The sequence below is a fragment of the Solea solea genome, chromosome 4 (assembly GCF_958295425.1).
Source record: "Solea solea chromosome 4, fSolSol10.1, whole genome shotgun sequence".
Taxonomy (NCBI): domain Eukaryota; kingdom Metazoa; phylum Chordata; class Actinopteri; order Pleuronectiformes; family Soleidae; genus Solea; species Solea solea.
Genome location: NC_081137.1, coordinates 19,137,149 through 19,157,644, shown reverse-complemented (window position 1 = coordinate 19,157,644; position 20,496 = coordinate 19,137,149). Strand labels below are relative to the sequence as shown.

At 41.9% G+C, this 20,496-nt stretch overlaps 1 protein-coding gene across 4 annotated transcripts in view; it reads left to right on the top strand.

Annotated features, from left to right (window-relative positions):
• Positions 1 to 1,500: 1,500 nt before the first annotated feature.
• cblb (Cbl proto-oncogene B, E3 ubiquitin protein ligase) overlaps positions 1,501 to 20,496 on the top strand; it is a 57,051-nt gene continuing 38,055 nt past the window's right edge. Inside the window, exons 1-4 of one of the 4 annotated variants that reach the window (XM_058627143.1) lie at positions 1,501 to 1,650; positions 3,227 to 3,404; positions 4,086 to 4,336; positions 18,998 to 19,144. In XM_058627143.1, the coding sequence (XP_058483126.1) occupies positions 3,237 to 3,404; positions 4,086 to 4,336; positions 18,998 to 19,144 (566 nt within the window). In that variant the 5' untranslated portion in view covers positions 1,501 to 1,650; positions 3,227 to 3,236. Of the gene's footprint in view, positions 1,801 to 2,791; positions 3,115 to 3,226; positions 3,405 to 4,085; positions 4,337 to 18,997; positions 19,145 to 20,496 lie in introns of those variants that run through there. The other 3 variants (XM_058627141.1, XM_058627142.1, XM_058627144.1) reach the window with 3 other exon arrangements.

Here is a 20,496-nt window from a genome sequence, read left to right as displayed (position 1 = left end):
AAAACCCAGTTATCAAACTGAAAACTTGGAAAAGTTTCAAAAAAAGGGAAATATTGCACAAACGTTTTGAGGTAGAGAATGTAGTGTGTTGGTTAAAGGTTGCAAAAAATGGCAGAAACAGAATTCAAGAGGAGATGTGGAAAAATGAGGAAACATCCTTCCTCGACTTAGTGCAAGAAGCAAATATTACTACTATAATAGATGGAAAACAGCAATGAAATGTGATCGGGTATCAACAGTTCTCTCCATACACTCTTGGATCAAGTTGTGCTCTACTGTTGTGACGCTGAACTTCAGTTTTGCACCACCTTCTGTTTATCTCGGGGAACAGCAGTCCATGGAAACACACATAAATGCAAACAATAATAATAAAGTGGTTATAATTTGTGATACCTCTTAATGGAGGGCCACACGGTTGGTGTAGTAGTTAACAACTCTTGCCTCTGGTTATGGTTGTTTGTCTTTATATGTGTCCCTGTGATGGACTGGCGATCTGTCCCAGGGCGTGACACCGCCTTTTGCCCTATGTCAGCTGAGATTCGCACCAGTGATTCCTGCGACCCTCATGTGGAGGATGAAGCGGTAGAAGATGGATGGACGGACACCTTAATAGAAAATAAGTTAGGGAAATGTACAACATATTTGAGAACACATGAGAGAAAACAATCCTAAACCCTACACAGAAATAAACACAGATAATAATGAGAAGAGAGACTAAAGCCTAAAGAGGATACAAGCAAATATCATGGTGTATGAAGAAGCTAGAGCCACACCCTTATTAGTGAGGGGTTCCCACAAATGTGGACTAAGAGACACTCAACTTAGGGACAAGTTCCACATTGTTATGGAGGTCTATCAAGTTAAAAACAATGTACAGCACATTTTTATATCATTATAAAAGAATAACAAGCTAAAACAGGTTCATTTTGAAAACATTTGAACGATGGGACTTTCTTTCAGGAGGAGGAGGGCGTTAGTAAAGTGTAGTAAAGGCCGTGACCATCACCAACGTGGGTCACCACACACCTTATCCTGACACCGGGGCTCATTGTCCTCCTTCAGTGCGTGGAGCTTGACACGGCTGACATCCTCATGGGGAACCAGTGGGCGTCTGCTGGTCACGTCTGTCATTAACTTGGTCGGTTCCTGGAAAATATTGCTTCACACTCCCATTGACCCTCCTACCACTGGAGCAGCTGCGTCAAACTAGCCAGCGAGCACAGGAAAGGACTTTGTGCCTTCAGAGTAAAAGCACTCAACGTAGCACGACTCCGTGGAACGGGTAACGTACTGAGCAGGTTTATAATAGCGTTATGAAAATTTCATTAGAGAGAAAACACTCGTTAAAAATGTATGAGTCAAATTTGAAAAGCAATATGGAAAATGTATATTGTGGTTAGATTTTTGTTTTATGTTGAAACGTGCAACCGGATGTGGCTTTGTGTGCACAATTCAGCTTTACTGGGGCTGATATCGGCGTAGAAAACACACATACAGCGTAGAGTCAGAGCTGCCAGCTTGGTGTTAACACTTCTGACCAGCTCCTGATTTTCAGCGTGTCCAACATCTGTGGGGACATGGACAGGACTCTGTGAAGGAGGGACAGGGACAAGGGGGACACTTCAGCGACACTGCGCGCCTCTGGACCCTGTGAGACACTCCTTGGTTTTGTTGTTTTTTTTCTTTTTCCTCCTCATGTTGATCGCTGGATGTGGATCACAGTGAGCAGGGATCCCAGCAGCAGACTGACACTTTAGTCCCTGGTGCTTTGGTAAGTTTCGCTTCTGGTCGTGGATTCACGTGAGTTCCTGTGTTTAATACGCCACAGTAGTCGGTACAGGACTCTGCCCCCAACTGTTACTTGTTCAGGCAACTGAAAACACTGCTGGATGTTAGTTTTTGTTTTGTTTTGTTCCCCTCCAACACTTTTATGAGCGTAAAACTGGAGCAGAAGTCACACAAAGGACACAGGAACTGATTTTAATGATCTGATATGCATACAGTATAAACCTCAGTATGTGCAGTGTTCAACACATGTGTTAGACTTTATTTAACTTGTATAAAAACTAAAGATTGTATTTATTTGGTTAATAAAAAAGGCAGAAATTAATAAAGCATAACAGTCAACCACTAAAACTACCTTTTCTGTTCAGTAATGCAAGTAAATAACTATAATTTGACATCTTAATCCAGAAATATTGAATGTGCTTTACTATTTTTACATTTGAATGTACATGGATACCATTGATAATTATATACTTGCATTAAAAATATAATTTCAGTTAAAGAGTTGGTGTATTAACCATGCCAGAAACAGTTGTGGCATACACCTTATATTCTGTGGTGGTCTAATGTACAACTTTACAGTAATACAGGGGACAAAAATTATAGATCATTATATTTACTTTATAGAATATAGAACCAATTTGGTAGCTAAATTCAAAGTGGGGCCCACTTTAAATGTTGAATCGCAAAAATTATAATAAACCAGATTGAAGTAAGATGAAGATCAGTCAAAAAACACACAAAGAAAATAGATTTATAAAGTTATATTAAATAAAATAATAAAATAAAATGTGAGCGTGTCTTCTTGTCCCTGATCAAACGAGTACAACCAGCCATTAGTGTAATGTGTGGTCTGCTTATGGTTTCACCACTGAGAGTTGCAACATGAATTTGATCCATGGGGGATGATGAAGATCACAGCATCATGTCAGAGAGGGAGCAGAGGCAGAACAATGAAGCGGCAACCTTTTGTCAGGAGGCGTCCGTTGCCGTCGCGGTGGCAGGATGGCGGAGACTGATGAGAACAGTTGGAGTTCAGTGTTGAAACGGGAGCCTCGGAGCACCTCAGGCTTCAGTCAAACACACAAAGGCATGTTCAGGTAGCAGCTGAGCAGAAACATCAGGGACCAGCAGGACTAATAACATCGGCATGTGAGGGACTATTTGTGCTAATGATTCACAGAGATGCATCCTCTTCTTCATCGTGTTCTCGCTGGGATCATGTACAAGTGAGACAAGTATCTGTGAAGATGTGGGGGCCAGAGATTTGGACTTGAGTCATGAGTTTGGCATCAATTTTGTAGGAGCCACAAAAAAGGACAACCATAAGTGATTATTTATTCAAACTGAAAGGAAAAAGAAGTTTCAGGATAATTGTATCATAACAAATGTTTTCCAGTGTTTTCAATGCCAGTAATTCCTTTTTTTTCCTTCCCTTAAGTGTATAGGAAATGGCAACCGCTCTCAGTGGACGGAATCCTGGCGGACGTGGGCCGCAGCGGAGCAAGGGTCGGATTTTGGGCATCATCGACGCCATCCAGGATGCCGTGGGGCCTCCGAAACAAGCGGCTGCTGACCGGCGCACTGTGGAGAAGACGTGGAAGCTCATGGACAAAGTTGTAAGTTTGTTAGTGTGTTAACGCTCGCGCGCACGCCTGTCTGCCAGATGGTAGCAGAGGCACATGGAGGGAGGTGGAGCTAAAGCAGAGCGAGCGCATGTGTTCCCCTCCTCGTCTTGTCTAATGGTGTGTTTGATTAATTGGAGCCTCTGCTGTTATGCAGCATGGCTGAGCCATGTTTTTGTCACACTAGAGCAAACTGATTTATTAATCAAATTCACTTCCCCTCAGTAAAAGTACACATGGAGCTCAATGGTGTCTTTCACAGATCGGATTTTGCTGTATTGTTGTGCCAAATGTAGATTCACTCTCTGAGATGTGGTGAACATGACTAAATGTCTAACCTTGTCTCCCAGAAAATGAATTAGTTGCCACACGACTAATCTGTTTTCTCGATTATGTTTGAGAAGCATTGTTGTTGTTTTTTCGGAAACAAAATGACTTGACTTATTGCTTGTGGGACTTGTGGCTTCAATGAAATGAGGGTGGTCATAGTGGTTAGTTTTAGGCACAAAAAGCACCTAAGGAAAGGATCAAAAAACACACTAGAATGTCTTCAGAACACTGTGAAAATCTGCATCAAAACATCTCCTCAGGGTGGGAATGTGAACTTGTGCCATAATCTGGTAGAAGATACGATCCTCAGGAAACACTCATCGCCGGATTTTGTGCGTCTCACAGGTGCGGCTGTGCCAAAACCCCCGACTCCAGCTGAAGAACAGTCCGCCGTACATCCTGGATATCTTACCTGACGCCTACCAGCACCTGCGGCTCATACTGGGCAAATACGAGGAGAACCAGAGACTGGCGCAGCTCAGTGACAATGAGTACTTTAAAATCTACATCGACAGCCTTATGAAGAAATCCAAACGGGCCATCCGGCTCTTCAAAGAGGGGAAGGAGAGGATGTATGAGGAGCAGTCACAGGACAGGTAAGGACTTCTCTTTTTACTCGATATAGACTAGTACGTGTACTCATGTTGCACAGAAGTCTAACAGACGTCTTCACCTGTCACCTGATAATGCTGTGAAGCCTCTCAGTCACATTGAGTTTCGTTTTCACGTTAAAACGCTCACATTTTTGGATCACAGCCGTCTGTCTGTCAGATGATCATGGACAGATGCACTTGTTCAGGCAGGATAGATGCCCCGAGGCAGTCTGGCAATCTCTTTTCTTGTGATTTTTTTTTTGTCCAATTGCTTTTGTCCGTTTTCATGTCTGGATGTCTTTGCAGCACAGGTAGTTGTTGTTGTGGGTGTTTGAGGAGCGATCTTTGCCGAGTAGTTACAGAACTGTACTGTGATTATTCAAAAGTCTTATCTAACGAGCCAAAATGAGTGTAGGCCGTAAAGAGAGTCGGAGGAGGTGCAGAGTTGTTGTTGTCTCTCTCTCGGATCACTTGATCTATATTGCTCTGAAAGGTTATTATTCAATTATTCATCAGCAAGAGAGGGGAAAGAAAAGAAAAGAAAAAAAAAATCCCGTCTGCCGTATCTTAAAATGGACCATGTGACAGACGTTTAATATATCACAGTTTTGTTGTTTTAAGCACTAACGCAAGAGCGTTCCCTCACAGTTCTGAGGTTACACTCCGTTCAGGCCACCTAGTTCCAGTTAAAGCTGCGTGCAGGGGATAGATATATACACTGATCTGTAGACGCCGTCGACTCCAGTTGCCACTTCTCTTTTAAAGTGACATAAATCAAACGGATTTTCTCATTTTCCTGCCGGCGACCACAGTCACTGAGGCAAGACAAGCAATTACAGAAGTGTGCTCACTTAAATCTGAAGATTTTATGTACTTTATTTTTATATATATATATATATATATATATATATATATATATTTTGATACATAGGCGTACAGGACTGTAGCTTTTACTGTGTTTACTCTGAACCCCCATCCCATGTCTCTCTGTCCTATAGCTCAAATGTATCGTCTTTAAAGGCTTGAAACTTACTTCTACAGCATTGATGAAATCCTTTTCTTCTTTTATTTTTACACACAGTGTTGGAGCCAAAACAAATAATACTGTGAGCTCCATAGCTTCCACTACATCTTCACCCTTTCACACCTAAGCCTCAAAATGTTCATCTGGGCTTTTTTTGTTGTTGTTGTTGTTTTGCTTATTTTAACCAGAAAATGTCCACAAAAGTGTTTTTGCCATTTGTCCAGAATAGCTTTCAACAGCAGATTTTGCGTGTTAAATGTGAAATTTGAACCGTGTGAAACACATTTTAAATAACATTTGTTGGAGTTTCAAATACTGGAAACTATGTAGAGGCGTTTTTCCGACTCTTTCCTCTCTGGTGACAAAGACGCTGATTTGCCGGCTTCCTGCACCAGCGCGAGTGAAATTACCGTAATAACCAGGTTTTTTTTTTCTTCAGAAACGCGTAATTGCAGTGATGCAAACGTGGCGTCTGCGATGCGCTCGGTGTTGTCAGTGACCCAACTTGAACATCTCTAATTCCTATTTCAGATATTATTACTCATAACTTACTCCCTGACTCAGCCGCGTAACGTCGCTTGAGTTCACATTCTGAGTGTGACGGCTAATAACCTCGATGACAGTGACGATGCTGATCGGTGGCCAGCACTCCTGTCCGTTCCACTCTCCCAGTTTCCTACCTGTGACATTCCAAATACATGTTTAAAGTCAGTACCTTTTAAATAAGCCCACTGCGGCGGTGGTGGCGGTGGCGATGTGTTCAATACGAGCCTGGCTGACTCAGATTGTGGAGCGAGTGGGAGGCGGAGAGAGAGATGGAGAAGTGAAAGAGAGGAGATTCAGAGGGAGAAGAGAAAGCAGGGACACATTTAGCAGAAAATAAATATTGCAGTGACTCCGGATTATCTGCGTACGGCAGCCGCTGCGGTTGCCTTTTTTTTTTTCCATGTATGCTTTATCTCGCCGTGCACTCGACTGAAAATTGAATTCATGTTGAAATGTCACATTGCTGTCACAGCTGCGCGAGAACGCGGTGACATTGGCAGCAAGCGCGGTTGCTATGCTTAGGTCAACTGTGACGTTAAAAGAAAAAGGGGCTTATTTTGGCGATGATGATTGTGAAATGTTCTTTGAGCTGGGAACAGTTTTCCTCTCCTTTAACGTTGACCTCAGGCATTATGATCACTCAGCAGGGCTTATTGACTGCAGCGGCGGATGTGAGGAGAGCGAGACACCGTGTGCAGACTGGGTTCCACTTAGCAGTAAACTTGTTGTGTGTGTGTGTGTGGATAACTTTTAAGTAAAGGGAGTATAGGCAAATCGATTTTGTGACCAAAACAGACAGAGACGACGTGCTTCTTCTGATAATTAAGGGGTGATTCTCAGGAGATCTCTGTTTGTCATGTGCAGAGCAGAGGGAAAATCCCCCCGTGTACTTAACATCCTGTTATATATTTCCTCTCTGTTTTAACTCTGAAAAAGTCACAGAGCAGAGGTTTTGATCTGTCTATCTGACACCCACTCTTTTCTCTTTTTTCTTCTTTTTCTTCTTCTCTCTCTCTCTCTCTGTTTGTCAAACATGAATTCTTTTGTGTTGCTTTGAACTTTTATTGTCTCAATCTTTACAGGCCTCAGCCTGGGTCGGCTTCATGTGTCACATCGTCAACGCCGCTTGCAATAATCACGTTCTTGCAGTAAAGAGTCTGTTTCTGTCATTTAGCAGTTGGGTTGCTGTCCACTTTGATATTTTTATATTTTTTCTGTTTTTTTAACAGATGTTTTTAGCTAAAGAAACTCAAGATAATGCAGAAAAAGATGAGGAAGAAGAAGGAGAAGCAAACCCTGACTGTGCTGCAGTCATTTAATATTAGCACAAGCAACAGGGAGCGTAATGACAATAAATTGCATTTCTCTCTGCAGCCTTTTAGAGGTCTAATCCCAACAGCTTCAATTTTTATGAATAGACTTTGGGCAAAACATTTCTGACATCGTACCACGTCAATTTAGACTCGCACTTGTGAGTTCATACTGTTCCCCCTCACAGCCACTTGCTTTTTCTTTGGAATATTTGACTATTTTCTGTGTTCCATGTCTGCCACGCTGTACAGCGTCGACTTTCCCCTGCACTGGATGTAATAGAGACTGTGCGGCGGTAAAGATGAGCAGTCAGCACAAAGTACATTCTGACGTGGGAGGATGTGAAGAACCCCCTCAGTCCTTGTTTTTTTTTTTTTTATCAGCAACTCTGCCAGTGAATAAATGTTGTTTTACACAACAGTCAATATCCTCTGACAAACACGCATGGAAAGGCACACAGTCTCTCTCTCTCTTTGAGGAACCAGCAAAGTGATCTCACATCTGGTGTCACATCTGTCCCCAGAGACGCGTGCGCAGGCCGCCATATGTGGCTCGCTGCTGGGCCTTTGTTGCGAGCGGCAAGTCTGTTTTCACATGGTTGATTAACTGCGGCGATCGGCCCTCAAATCTTTGCTCAGGGCTGCACTCTGATGTCTGATGTCCATACATCACACCCAACCCCCCCCCCCCCCCCCTCCACCACACACCCCCCCCACCCCCCAGCAGTCTCGTTACCCTGTCTCCATTGTCCCAGACACCAAGTCTGACCACCTGATCCCCTCCCACACTCTCTTTCTCTTCCATGTGCTGAGCAAGACACGGATGTGACAGGAATATAAATGAGGAAATTATAAGACAGTTGCAATCAGCTGGTCTGACGGTACAGGAACTTTTTTTCTTCCTATTAAAACACTTATGTATTTTTTAAGTTAATTAACGTGACCCTGAAGTCACATAGACTGAAAACAAATTCACCTTTATAGCCTCTTTTGAATGAAGAAAAGACCCAAGAGCCCCTTTCATGTGAGTCTCCAGGTTGTTATACTTAATTAGGCACATTAATCAAGATTCTTTTTTTTTTTTTTTAATGAAGTCTTTGTGGGTTTTTTTTTTCTTTTTAGAACAAACGTTTGGCACCGTTACGCTGGCAGTGACAAAATGCCTCCTCTCTGCATTAGTAGAAGAGCAATCAGAGTAGAAGTGGAGTGTCGGGAGGCAGACGGGAGACGGAGGCGCATGTTGCCAGTTAATGTTCAAGGAAGTGGACATAATTCTGTATTCAGTCAGATTCATAAAAACTGGCCTCAGCAGCGAGACCTGCAGCCACAGCATAAAGTGACATTGACAAACACGGGAGCCGCTGCTTTCATAACTCACGCCGCATTAGGCTGAGCTGAACTTAACGTGGCTCAGAGGCTCCTGTACGTCCATACTTTCATTTAAAAACTGAATTTTCAGAGGAAAAACAATCTGCATCCAGATAAGTTTCTCCTCTGTATCAGACAGGGTATATGTATTGTACATCATGTAAATATCCTGATTACATTTTCGTAATATCTTTGCTTATATTTGATATATTCTTGTTTCTTATTCTTATTTTTAGCATTTTAATGTATATCCTGTTACCATTTTCATATTCTTATTTTTTTCATTGTCTATTCTGCTCTTACTGCTCTGCCTCTTACCCTTTTACTGACGTTACAAGTGGATTATCCCGGTCTGGGATCAATAAAGTGTAATCTAATCTAATCTATTACTAAAACACTGAAAAACACATATCATGTGACCGTGCAGGCACATGAACATGAGGCTGATTCCCTCCTCTGCAGTTGTTTGATTACTTTTAAAGAAAATATTACGAACAAGAACAAAGATCTGTTATGTACGACGGAGTATTAGGGCGTCGTAATATTGTGGGAATAAAGTCGTAATTTTATGAGAGTGAAGTCGTAATATTGTGAGAATAAAGTAGTAATATTGTGAGAATAAAGTCTTAATATTACGAAAATGAAGTCGGAACATTGTAAAATGAGATTTTAAATTCAAATAATGACACAAAATCTCGTAATATTATTCTCAAACTTTATTCTGAAAAGATTAGATCTGTCGTAGTTATGAGATCAACGACGAGTGGAAACTGAAACCGAAACTAAGTGTTCTTTTTCCGTTCCAGTTGAGCCCATTAAGAACCAACTGGGAAGTGGCTTTTTAAAGGTCTCAGTTTCAGCCTGTCCACACTTAAATATAGCATAGCCATGAAGATTTTACGAATGAAAACGTAGCCTTCCGCAGCATCTTTAAAACTTTAAAACTAATTGTTTGTGCCTCTAAAATGCCAGACAAGTGTAGATGTGATAGACGTCTCTGGAGCAGAAATTGTGCATTTTTAAACAACAGCACGCCTGAATACTTGGTGAGCTACACAAAAACAAAATTCCCCAATCAATCACTTGACTTCAAGTAGAGTAATTACACAATTACAGGCCAATTAGTGAAGTGTTCCCCTTTTTGCAGCACTGTCACACACACAGTGGTTTAATCCGTTCAAAGCTGTGAAGATGCTGGAAATTCACATGATGTATGTGCAGTATAATGTATAGAGCACAACTGACAACAGTGTGACTGCTAACATCTCTGGTGTGTGTGTGTGTGTGTGTGTGTGTGTGTGTGTGTGTGTGTGGCCACACTGGCTGTCTCTTCCTCCTTCCTGCTCCTCGTCCACTGAGCACATGTGAAGTGATTTGCATGGCGTTTTACAGGCGTCCTGACACTGACGGGGGCGACGCCTTCAGCTGCTTCCTAAAGTGATTGTCTCTAAATCAGCTGGATTAAAAGTGCACTTCTTTTGCCAGGAAGCAGTTGCTGCAGATAAAAGACAATCTGACCGCTCGCTCTTCCTCCCTCCCCTCTTTGCTCCCTCCCTCCTCGGCCCATTTACTCACCCGCCCCCCATCTGTTTGTGAATAACCCCTGACTCATAGCCCCACTGACATGTTAGAGAAACATGCTCGCTATGTTTGCTATGACGATGATGACGATGATGATTCTCTAACGGCATTAATTGGGCTGTGAGAATGTAAGAAATGAAGGAAATGTGTTGTAGAAGAAAAACTATCGCTTACAGGAATCCACAACTAATGATTATTTTCTCCATCAGTCAATCTGACAATTACTAAGTCGATCGATCGAGTAATCGCTGGGTCCATAAAATGTCAGCAAATGTCGATCAGTGTTTGTCAAACCTGGAAATGTTAATGTTTGAATGATTTCTTTCTTATGTGGAGCAAAGAAGCCAGAAAATAGTCACATTCCAGAAGCTGAAACAATCAGAAAACTTGTTTTAATGATAGAAAAAAGCTTCAAACCGAGTCACGGACGATCAAAATAGTTGATTAATTTCGTAAGCGTAATAATTGTTACTAGAGACACATAAAAAATGCAAAGTAAACTGAGTGGTCTAGCAGGTCTAGCAGGTCTTTCTGTTTTTCAATTCAGATCTGATGCTTAAAATCTCCTTTAACATTGTAGTTAATTCATTTTTTCATTAGTTTGACAGTTCATTTTTAACACTGAATTAAACTGAATTAAGTCTGTTGAAATTTGTTAACATGGCCATTTTAGAATTGGAGACACATATCATGGTCTCTGTGGTAAACTATTTTTTGTTTGTGAACATCCTGTTACCATTACCATTAAGCTTCAGGCAGATGGACTGAAGTGTTTGAGTTACTGAGCCGAAAGGACAGGAAGTGTTTCCTGGCGAATAATCTCACAGCATGTAAACTAGATAGATAGATAGATAGATAGATAGATAGATAGATAGATATTTCAAACACATTTACATCTCGTCACATGTTTGTAAAGGAGTAGGCAGAAGTATAAAGTACCCCATTCCTATTACACACAACTCAATTTATATGCTACTTTATCCCGTCACCAAATATTTACATATTTACAGTAGTTTATACAAAGTTCTTAATGCTCTCAGTGCAACGCAAGAGTACGTCTGGCTTTAAACACACACTCTCTAGAATTCTAAAGCAACATGTCTGATCCGTGACGTGGAATGTACTGGTATCAGTTCTGTGGAACGATCCCGTACACGTCCCCGCACGCTGGCACGCCTTCCGCGAGTGGTCGTTCTTTTGATGCGGTGATGTCACGCTTCTCCATGGAAGTGAGCGCGATCCGAGATGAGTAAACCTGCTGAAAGTAGTACCATCTGGGGAGGAAGCGGAGCACCAGAGAAGGAAGCCAGAGCCCTTCAGTCAGGAACCAAGAACACGGGGGAGGTGTGTGTGTGTGTGTGTGTGTGTGTGTGTGAGTGAGCGAGCGTGTGGTAAGGGTCATTGCTCGGCTTACTCACTCCACTCTGACTCAGGTTTTGTCAGAGTTTGCTGACATAGACTGGAATAGACACAAAGGAATTTTCTACCTCACTTACTTCACAAACTCCCCCTTGACATTTATTTAAACTTTTGTAACCTAATACAGGATTACAAACACAACCCTTAATCATCTCTCTCTGAATGTGTGTAGCTTATTTGATCGCATCAATTTAACCTTACCAGCACTGACCTGTCTCTGTGTCTGTGTGTGTATGTTCTCTTTTGTGTAGGTGTAAAGTCTTAGCAATTGGCAGTCGTCAAAATTGTAGCATGTCCCTTTTTAACACAGAGAAAGACACGATAGATTCTGTTGTCAGATGAGCTCACACAGTGCTGATTAAGCCCATCACCGTCACATGACTCCCTCTCTCTGTGCTTCTCAGTATAACAGCGTTTAGATCCCACGTGGCGTTCTGCACACTGGAAGTGATTTGTTTAGTTTTTACATCATTAGTAAAGACGGTGAAAACACAAGGAAGCAAAAGAAGTAAAAGATTCAGCTTTTGACAGGATACATGCTTGGCACTGCCACTGTATACTCACAGACGCTCCCTCACTCAGGTCTGATAGTATTGCTTTACAGATTACGATTTTTTTAACCCCAGACTTTCTCTTCTCGCCTCCCGTGAACCTTTTGATTGAGGCTCAGTTGTTTTTCTCTTTGTTTGTAAATGAATTGCCTTTAAGAGCTCACCCTCCACCTCTCAGTCTTAATGGACAGTGTTCCGTTGCTCTTCAGCGGCAAATAATTTGCCTCAATAATTGATGCTGATAATAACAGTGCTTTGAAACAATTAAATCAGCGATGAACGCTGACTGAGCGACCGTCCCCTCCCATCTTTCTGCTTTGACTTATGATTACATTACATTACATTACATGTCATTTAGCAGACGCTTTTATCCAAAGCGACTTACAATAAGTGCATTTAAACATTTGGGTACAAATAAGAGCTAGAAGTAAGTAAGAGCTTCAAGTAAATCAAACTATGAAGTGCTAGTCATAAGTGCGATATATATATATATATTTTTTTTTTTTTTTTTTTTTTTTTTTGTCGTCGTCGTCGTTATCGTCTTAGTCGAGGTAGAGTCGGAAGAAATGTGTTTTTAGTCGGCGGCGGAAGATGTGGAGGCTTTCCGCTGTCCGGATGTCGATGGGGAGCTCGTTCCACCATTTGGGAGCGAGGACAGTGAACAGTCTCGAGTTCTGTAAATGCCTCTGCGATCCTCTCAGTGAGGGGGCAGCGAGCCGGTTTGCCGATGCAGAGCGAAGTGGGCGGGCTGGGGTGTAGGTTTTGATCATGTCCTGGATGTAGGCTGGACCGGATCCGTTTGTAGCATGGAACGCAAGCACTAGAGTCTGATGATCTCCACCCCCCTCCCCTCTCCCCTCCCCTCCACAACACACACGCCCTCTTCATCCTCATTGCAGCTGCGGCAGCAGTAGTAGCAGCAGCAGCATGTGGAGGATCAAATATACATCTCATCTCTCTGATAGTCCCCTTATGAAGCACTACAGTCCCTCAAGGCCACTATACTCCATGTGTGTGTGTGTGTGTGTGTGGAGGGCAGAAACACAAAACAGATTATAGATATATCTATAACTGACCCTGACCTGGCAGAAATATCGTATCATCATTATCTCCTTTCTTGCTCTCCCATATGAGAGAAATGTTGCAGAATAAAGTTGGTTTGTGTCAGTGACACGAGTCGCGATTACAGTGGATCATAAAACTAGATGTGGTTATCTGTAAATGTGTTATAAGAGTTTGGGATTTTTCATTAGTTTTAGTTTTAGCAAAATTCAAAAAGGTCATAATAAAGTATTGTGTCATAAAAACCCAACAAAAGATGCCATTTTTTAACTCTTAGGGCCGTGTGAGCACCCTTGGTAAATTGTTGCGGTAATAAGACACAACTCCTTATATTATAAACAAATAAATATACTTCATATGAACCCAAAAGGCTCATGTATGAATTTACAAGGACAACAACTAAGCAAATTTCAAACAATTTGAAACACACAATTCAGTTTCAGTTAATGATCAGGTTCATTTTTAGTATTTATTTCAGTAAATGAAAATTTTTTCAGTGAATTTTTTTTTCTATTTTACTTTTCGTTATTTCGTTCGTTTTCTTTCAAAAACAGGAAAATGTAATAAATTCAACTGAAACTGAAAGGTTTTTCTAGCTCTTCTATGACACATGGATCACCAGTAATTAACCGTCGGCGCCGTCATTTCCCACTTGCAGTGGCCCAAATGTTCAAGGGAAGTTCACATCCTCACCGTTACCAAACCGCTTGTGACAGCGCTATTGTTCAGGTGACAGGAAACCAGTAGGAATAGAGATGGTGAAGCGGTTGAGCAGCGCGACTGCAGGTGTCACCACAACAACGGTGTGACGCCGCGTCGGCCACTGCGAACATGTCTGTTCTGGAAGAGAGTTTCGCTTTTGTGTTCAGTTAGTTTCAAATATAAGGTGTTTTCTTTTTTCTTTTTTTTTTCTGTCTTCCACAGAAACCTCTTCTGCCTCCATTTAGACGCTTGTCTGTCGATTGCATGCACAGAGAGCAGCTATCGAAGGATTATCTCGAACAATTGTGGGTTAGTCAGCCAACAGCTTCTGGCTACCGTGCTCTCACACTCTGAAAGTACATTAGCGCTAATGAATGGGCTGGCTGTCCCGGGGGGGCGCGCGTCAAACGAGCCAAATTGCACAATCAGGCCAGTGGCAGAGAGCATGGCAAGGACACAGGAGGGGGACTAACTAACCAAATGTTACTGCACAGAACTTGGACACACAATCTTCCCTGCACTCTGTGTCATAGTGTGTCCTTATGATACAGCGATCAAAAAGAAAATTCTGTGCACCAATAACGTCAATACAGCTCAAGTTCTTCTCCTTGAGAGTATTCAGTGGCTGAGCCCTCTTCCATGAAGGGGCTGAAAAATTGAGATGGCATTGTGCGCGCATCTGCAGCCTCTCCCTCTGCATCCCAATTGAGAGTCTTTTTGGCTGGCCCTTGGTTGATTAGAGGCCTAATGGTGACTGGAAGAGCATGAAATTACTGAGACGAGCTGGCTTTGTTGGTGCTGGCACACACACACACACACAGCAGAACAGACAGAGTGGAGTGTGTGCTACCACCACCACGAGGCACAGGAGAGTGATTCTCACTGATTTCACCTTAACCTTTTGTTCCCCCCCCCGTCTTCACTTCATTTCACACACGCTGTAAAACCCTGTGGGTCATTTGATGTCTCCCTCAGTCTCCAGTTCGTGGTGAAATCCATCTGGCGTCTGTTGTATTTTCAGTCAAAAATTACAGTGATGGAGTTGTGCGATTGCCAGCTACGCTGCTGTGTGCACAGCATGCAAACCTGTGCGTGAATGCTCCGGGACAGAGAGTTTACAGAATCTGCCGCATTGTAAATAATTTGACACAAACAAATCTGAGATTGATCCGACGTTTTGAATCGACGAACACATCGCCTGTGATAAATAAATCATCCCTGCCTCTCTAACTGAGTAACTGCCATCAAGATGTATTAAAGAGAGACCAGTACAGAATACTGTACTGCATTCAGCTCGTTCAGCATGAGTCAGCAGTCCTGTGTATGTGAAAGACAGTTCATCTGGTGGGTGCAGTCAGATTTCCTATATTTCTCAAAAGACTTTTATTTTGGAGTGGTTGATTCAAATTCTGTAGCTCCTCCTCTGCATCCTGTAAGTTCCTTGACACTTTTTTTTTCCTTTAAGCTAAAACAACCTAACGCAGTCTCAAGGGTTGTGTGTTGGACAACCAAATGACAAGTGTCAAAACCACAATGCTCGTCTACACGTCTAGTCTATATATATATATGTTTCACCTGTCTGTGGCACTTTTGCCTGAAATGAGGAAATAAGAGATGACACCCATTTTCTGGCTGTGACTGTCCTCAAAAAACTAAAACTCAAAAATACCCCAACGTGTCCTCAGAACAGCACAGAAATGTCAAAGCATTAAAACACAGCAAGATCATGGTTTTCCATAATAGCGTGAACATTCTTCTAATTCATCCACACGAAACCCCTCAAAATGCCTCTAAATGCTGCAGTGCATACACCAGGCCTGTATGTGGCACTGTAGCGCTGCTACAGACATACACCAACGCTGTAGAAGAAGACTTCGAGCATGTGCGTAAGACAGGGTGTGCGCTGTGTCTAAGCGAAGCAGACAGAATGAGGAAGAGCCAGGATGACAAAGGAAAGAATATAAAAGTTATCGTAAAGTGAACAGACCACAACAATCCCCGAACACAAGAAGAGGAAGACAACGATGAAGAAGAGGCCCTGGCACGAGAAAAGTAGGATTAGGATTCATTTTCGTGTGGACATCCCCTAACGCTCATGAACATAAAATTAGATGGAAATAAGAACTTTTAAATCACTAAATCATGTCAACAAAGTGACCAAATAACATTGTAAGATATAGTTACGGTTGAAATCGTACCTACAATCAATAATCTGTATCAACAAAGAGTAATTGTTGACACTGTTAACAGATTTCTATTGACATGGTTGAAAAAACACGATGAAAACACACCAGTGCAGTCTTTGCCTGCAATCATCAACCTAAACACTGACAAATTTGGAATACTGGAATCACGTATCATGTTATAATAAACTGTTTTGTGCAGGTTAGAGGGCAACATTGGAGTTGCAATTATGCACACTCTCTCTCTCTTCACACACAAACCTGTACAGACTCACATACACACATCCACACAGGTTGTTATCAGCACCACACAGCCTGTGTGCGTTCTTTGTCCCACACACTCACACCTTGGACAAAGTCACCTCGTAGAAGTATGTGTGTGTGTGTGTGTGCTGCACTGGAATGTACCAGAGCCTTATAAAGTCTAATCTCAGAGGGAGCTGGAGACAAATCCCCTTCCCAGTGGACAGGGAGAGACGAATCACCCACATTTAACAAAAAAAAAAATATCCAACTCTACTTCCTTCAGGATTTAGGAAAACTGCAAACCTATTTGTGTCTGCCGGGCTTAAACTCCATGGCCCATATCTAAGCCATTTCACCACTAATCCCACAACTCTCTTTCAAATACCTCATCATAGTCTGACTTCTGTGGAACCCATTTGACTTCTCAGGTTGCACCATCTCGCCATTAGGTTTCACCGTGGCGGTGGAAGCGATCAACAGAGATTTCAAGTGAGTTGTAGGAGGAGAACCACCACAGACTGGACAACAGCTGCCTCCGACTCATGCCTACATGGATGACACGACCACTCTGAACTCAACCATGGTTCAACCATCCAAGTGACTATTGGAAAAGCTTCAGGCCAACAGCACATGGAGCATGGATGATATTGAAACCCAGCAAATCCAGGAGCATCGATCGTCCAAGGAAAACTGGCAAAGCAGAGATTCTACATCATTGAAAGACCCATCGTATTGGCGTCAGAGCAACCGGTCAAGAGCAGATTCAGCAGGGAAGAGGCATTTGGGACATGGAAGGAAGCCAGATCAGCTTCATCATCAGAGCTGCCTATGGTGTTCTTCCTGCACTCCAAAAAGTCTGAGCCAGTGGGTAGGAGAAGATCAGCTCTCAAACCCCAAACACTAACAGCTGCTGAACCAGTCTGTCTCAAGGCTGCTACACCTGGCGACCCAAGTCATGTCTTACGACAACTGGTGATGATTTTTGGAGACAGAAGAATGTCCTCCTTAAACACCATCCTATTTATGAGAAAAGGACAACATCTGATGAAACCACCTCCAAGAGTACAAGCAACTCATGGAAGTATTGGAAAATATACAAGTTGTCTTCCCATCGGCGATCCTTAGAACTCATTTCAAGACGGATCTAGCCATGTCATCACCATCAAAGCAGGTCCTTAACATCATTGAGTTCATGTACCATGGGAGGCTGCGGTGGGTGAAGCACACGCGCGCAAATGTCTGAGATACATGGACATAGCCACTGAGGCGGAACAATGTGGCTGACACACACACAGATGCTTTCTGTAGACTTTGGGTGCAGAAGATTTATAGCCTCCTTAACAGCCAGGCTCCTCAAGATAATGGGTGTTTGAGGACAGGCGTTCCGACAGGCTGTCAGGTCACTGTCAGAGGCTGCGGAAGGTAGCAACGACCTGCTCTAGATTTAGAGGAAGGACTTCAGCTGAGCCACAAAATGTCCGAATGGAAGGGTAAAAGCAGAGGGCGGCCTGGGGACGCCAGGTGTCACCATTGAGCTCTCTGGAGATGACATGGGCCAATCAATGAAACACCAATGAAGGAGGGTGCCTACCTGATGAACCTAATGAAGTAATTACCCCTCAATAAACAAGACACCAGTGCTGATTCTTGGGATTCCACCATCAAGTCCTATGAGCTCAACTCAGTTTTCAGAATTCATCTCTGTAATTATTTCTTTCTCGGTGGCAGCGCTCAGCTTTGTTTTTTCATGCAATTTAAATGCAAATTAGCATTGGCCCATTGCATAGAGGGATTGGAGATGAAATAAAAAAATCCCAGATAACTCTACAACTTATTAACTGTATCACCACATATATAAATGTTTGACTCACACATTGGTGTCAAAGTAAAATATTAGATAGCTTGTACCATTGCAAGTTAAATGTTTCTTTATGGTTGGTAATCTTTCACAGATGAAAACCTAGTTGCCATGATGTTAGATTAGACATTGTCGAAAATAAATGCAATGCCAGTTAGTATTCTTTTTTTCTTTTTCACATTACAGCAGCATAGAAATGGGACAATTTAGAGTCACCAATTACTTTGTTTTTGGACTGAGGAAGACTTTGAACCCAGAGGAAACACACACACACACACACACACACACACAGAAGTGAACATGCAAACTACTGTTATATTGAAATATATAAATTCAAAATTAAATAAAAAAATATTCAATCATTTATTAGATTACATACGTACATTCATTTGAAAAAAGTCTGGTAGTAATAAATATAAAGTATTGATCTGTACTTAATACATACAATATTTTTCATAAAAACAATATGTGTAGTGTATTAAATAAACACTGCACAATAAATATTCACAGTAAAATAACATTTTATTCATTGTCTATCACTTTATCCTCCACATGAGCCAATTCACCAATGACCAATACACCCAGTATGGATGACCATACATTTTACATTTTATAAATTCCATCTTAAATTGTCTCTGTAATCTAAAGTACTTTTGCGACTCAAAGTACCTGAAAGTATCATAAACATCTGTGTCCATGTTCAACAAAATGTACAAAAATAATAAGGCCAGAATTGTGAAGGTCAAATTATTTCCATATGGCGTCCGTCAAGTAATCGAGGTCATAACAGATTGTGTTGTCTTCTTCTCCGCAGGAGGAATCTGACCAAGCTGTCGCTGATCTTCAGTCACATGCTGGCTGAAATCAAAGCCCTCTTCCCTGGAGGACAGTTCCAGGGAGAAACGTTCAGGATCACCAAGGCTGATGCCGCTGACTTCTGGAGGAGATTTTTTGGAGACAAGTAAGCTTTACATGATTTTTGCTTTTTTTTTCCTGAGTTGCTTCTTGTATACATTTGTGCGAGGTTAAGATTGCGCTCTGTGATAAGATGCACTCAGGATCTGGAAATGTCAGTGTGTGTGTGTGTGTGTGGACGTTTCCTGTTTCTGATCCTAAGGATATGATCTATTTCCTGATGGCTATTTCTCAGTGTAATGACATGAGGGAGAGGTTTTGTTTATTGACAACAAAAGGGCAGAGAACAAAAATCAAGAGTAAATGCATTAAAATCCCCATCTATGTTTTCAAAGTTCGTTATTTCCTTTTTTGCCATATAACCTTTTATAAAGACGCAAACACTGGCTCATTTTCCCATCATATCTACGGATATTTATTGTTGGTTCCATGAGTCAAAACTGAACGTGGGAAGATTGCTTCTTAAGTTTGCCACTCCCTGTGACTGGAACACTTGCGCAAAATTAGCTAAAACTGATGGCGTTGGTCTCACGGAACACTTTAAATGGCTACTGAATGACTTTGGAGGCACTAACGTCTGTCTGCAGATGGTTTTGGCTGGTTTTAATGTCACCACATCTGCATTTGTTAAGTACTTTAGTCCATTTGAAGAGGTGGAAGTAGATAAAAGTATTATCTTGGTTAAATAAAGCTTTAATAATAGTAGTATTAATATTGTAATGTAACTGCCTGCCTCCTACACATCTCCGACACATTTCCCGGAATGCTCTCCAGGAAGCAGATGCAACGGACACGAAAAAAAAAGACATATCATAGATTCAGATTCACTACAACAAAAACAACATATATCAGATTTAAGAAGGCCCCAAATCATTTTTATTGTCTCCAAAAGTTTACAGTCTTTCACTTAAAAAAAAAAAAAAGATGTAAATCTATTTAATGTTGAGGGAAAGATGTTTGAGCAATGGAATGGAAAGTATCACTAAAGATGAGATGTATACATAAACAACATGTGGTTACTTCTCCGTCATGCATTCATCTATGTTTGCGTCTGTGTCATAAACACAGCTCAGCCGTCACTGCGCGGACATGGACGTGACTGTGTACGCGTTTGGCAGTGAATAGTGCATACATGTGCTCATACACTAAATCTAGTGTGTATATGCATTTCTTTCTTTTTTGTCAACAAGGACATTGACTTTCCCATCGCACGTAGAGGAATTGGCTTTTCTGTTCTTTCCTCTGGTGAGTCATGTTCAACGTCACACCCGCAGCACAGTGGGGCGGAAGTGAGAAGAACAGCACACAAGAGAAGAAAGCACCCTGGTGCCCACTGACAAAAAGTGACACTGGTTGTATTTTTATAAGAAGGAGAAATAAGGTTTCATTCAGGTAAAA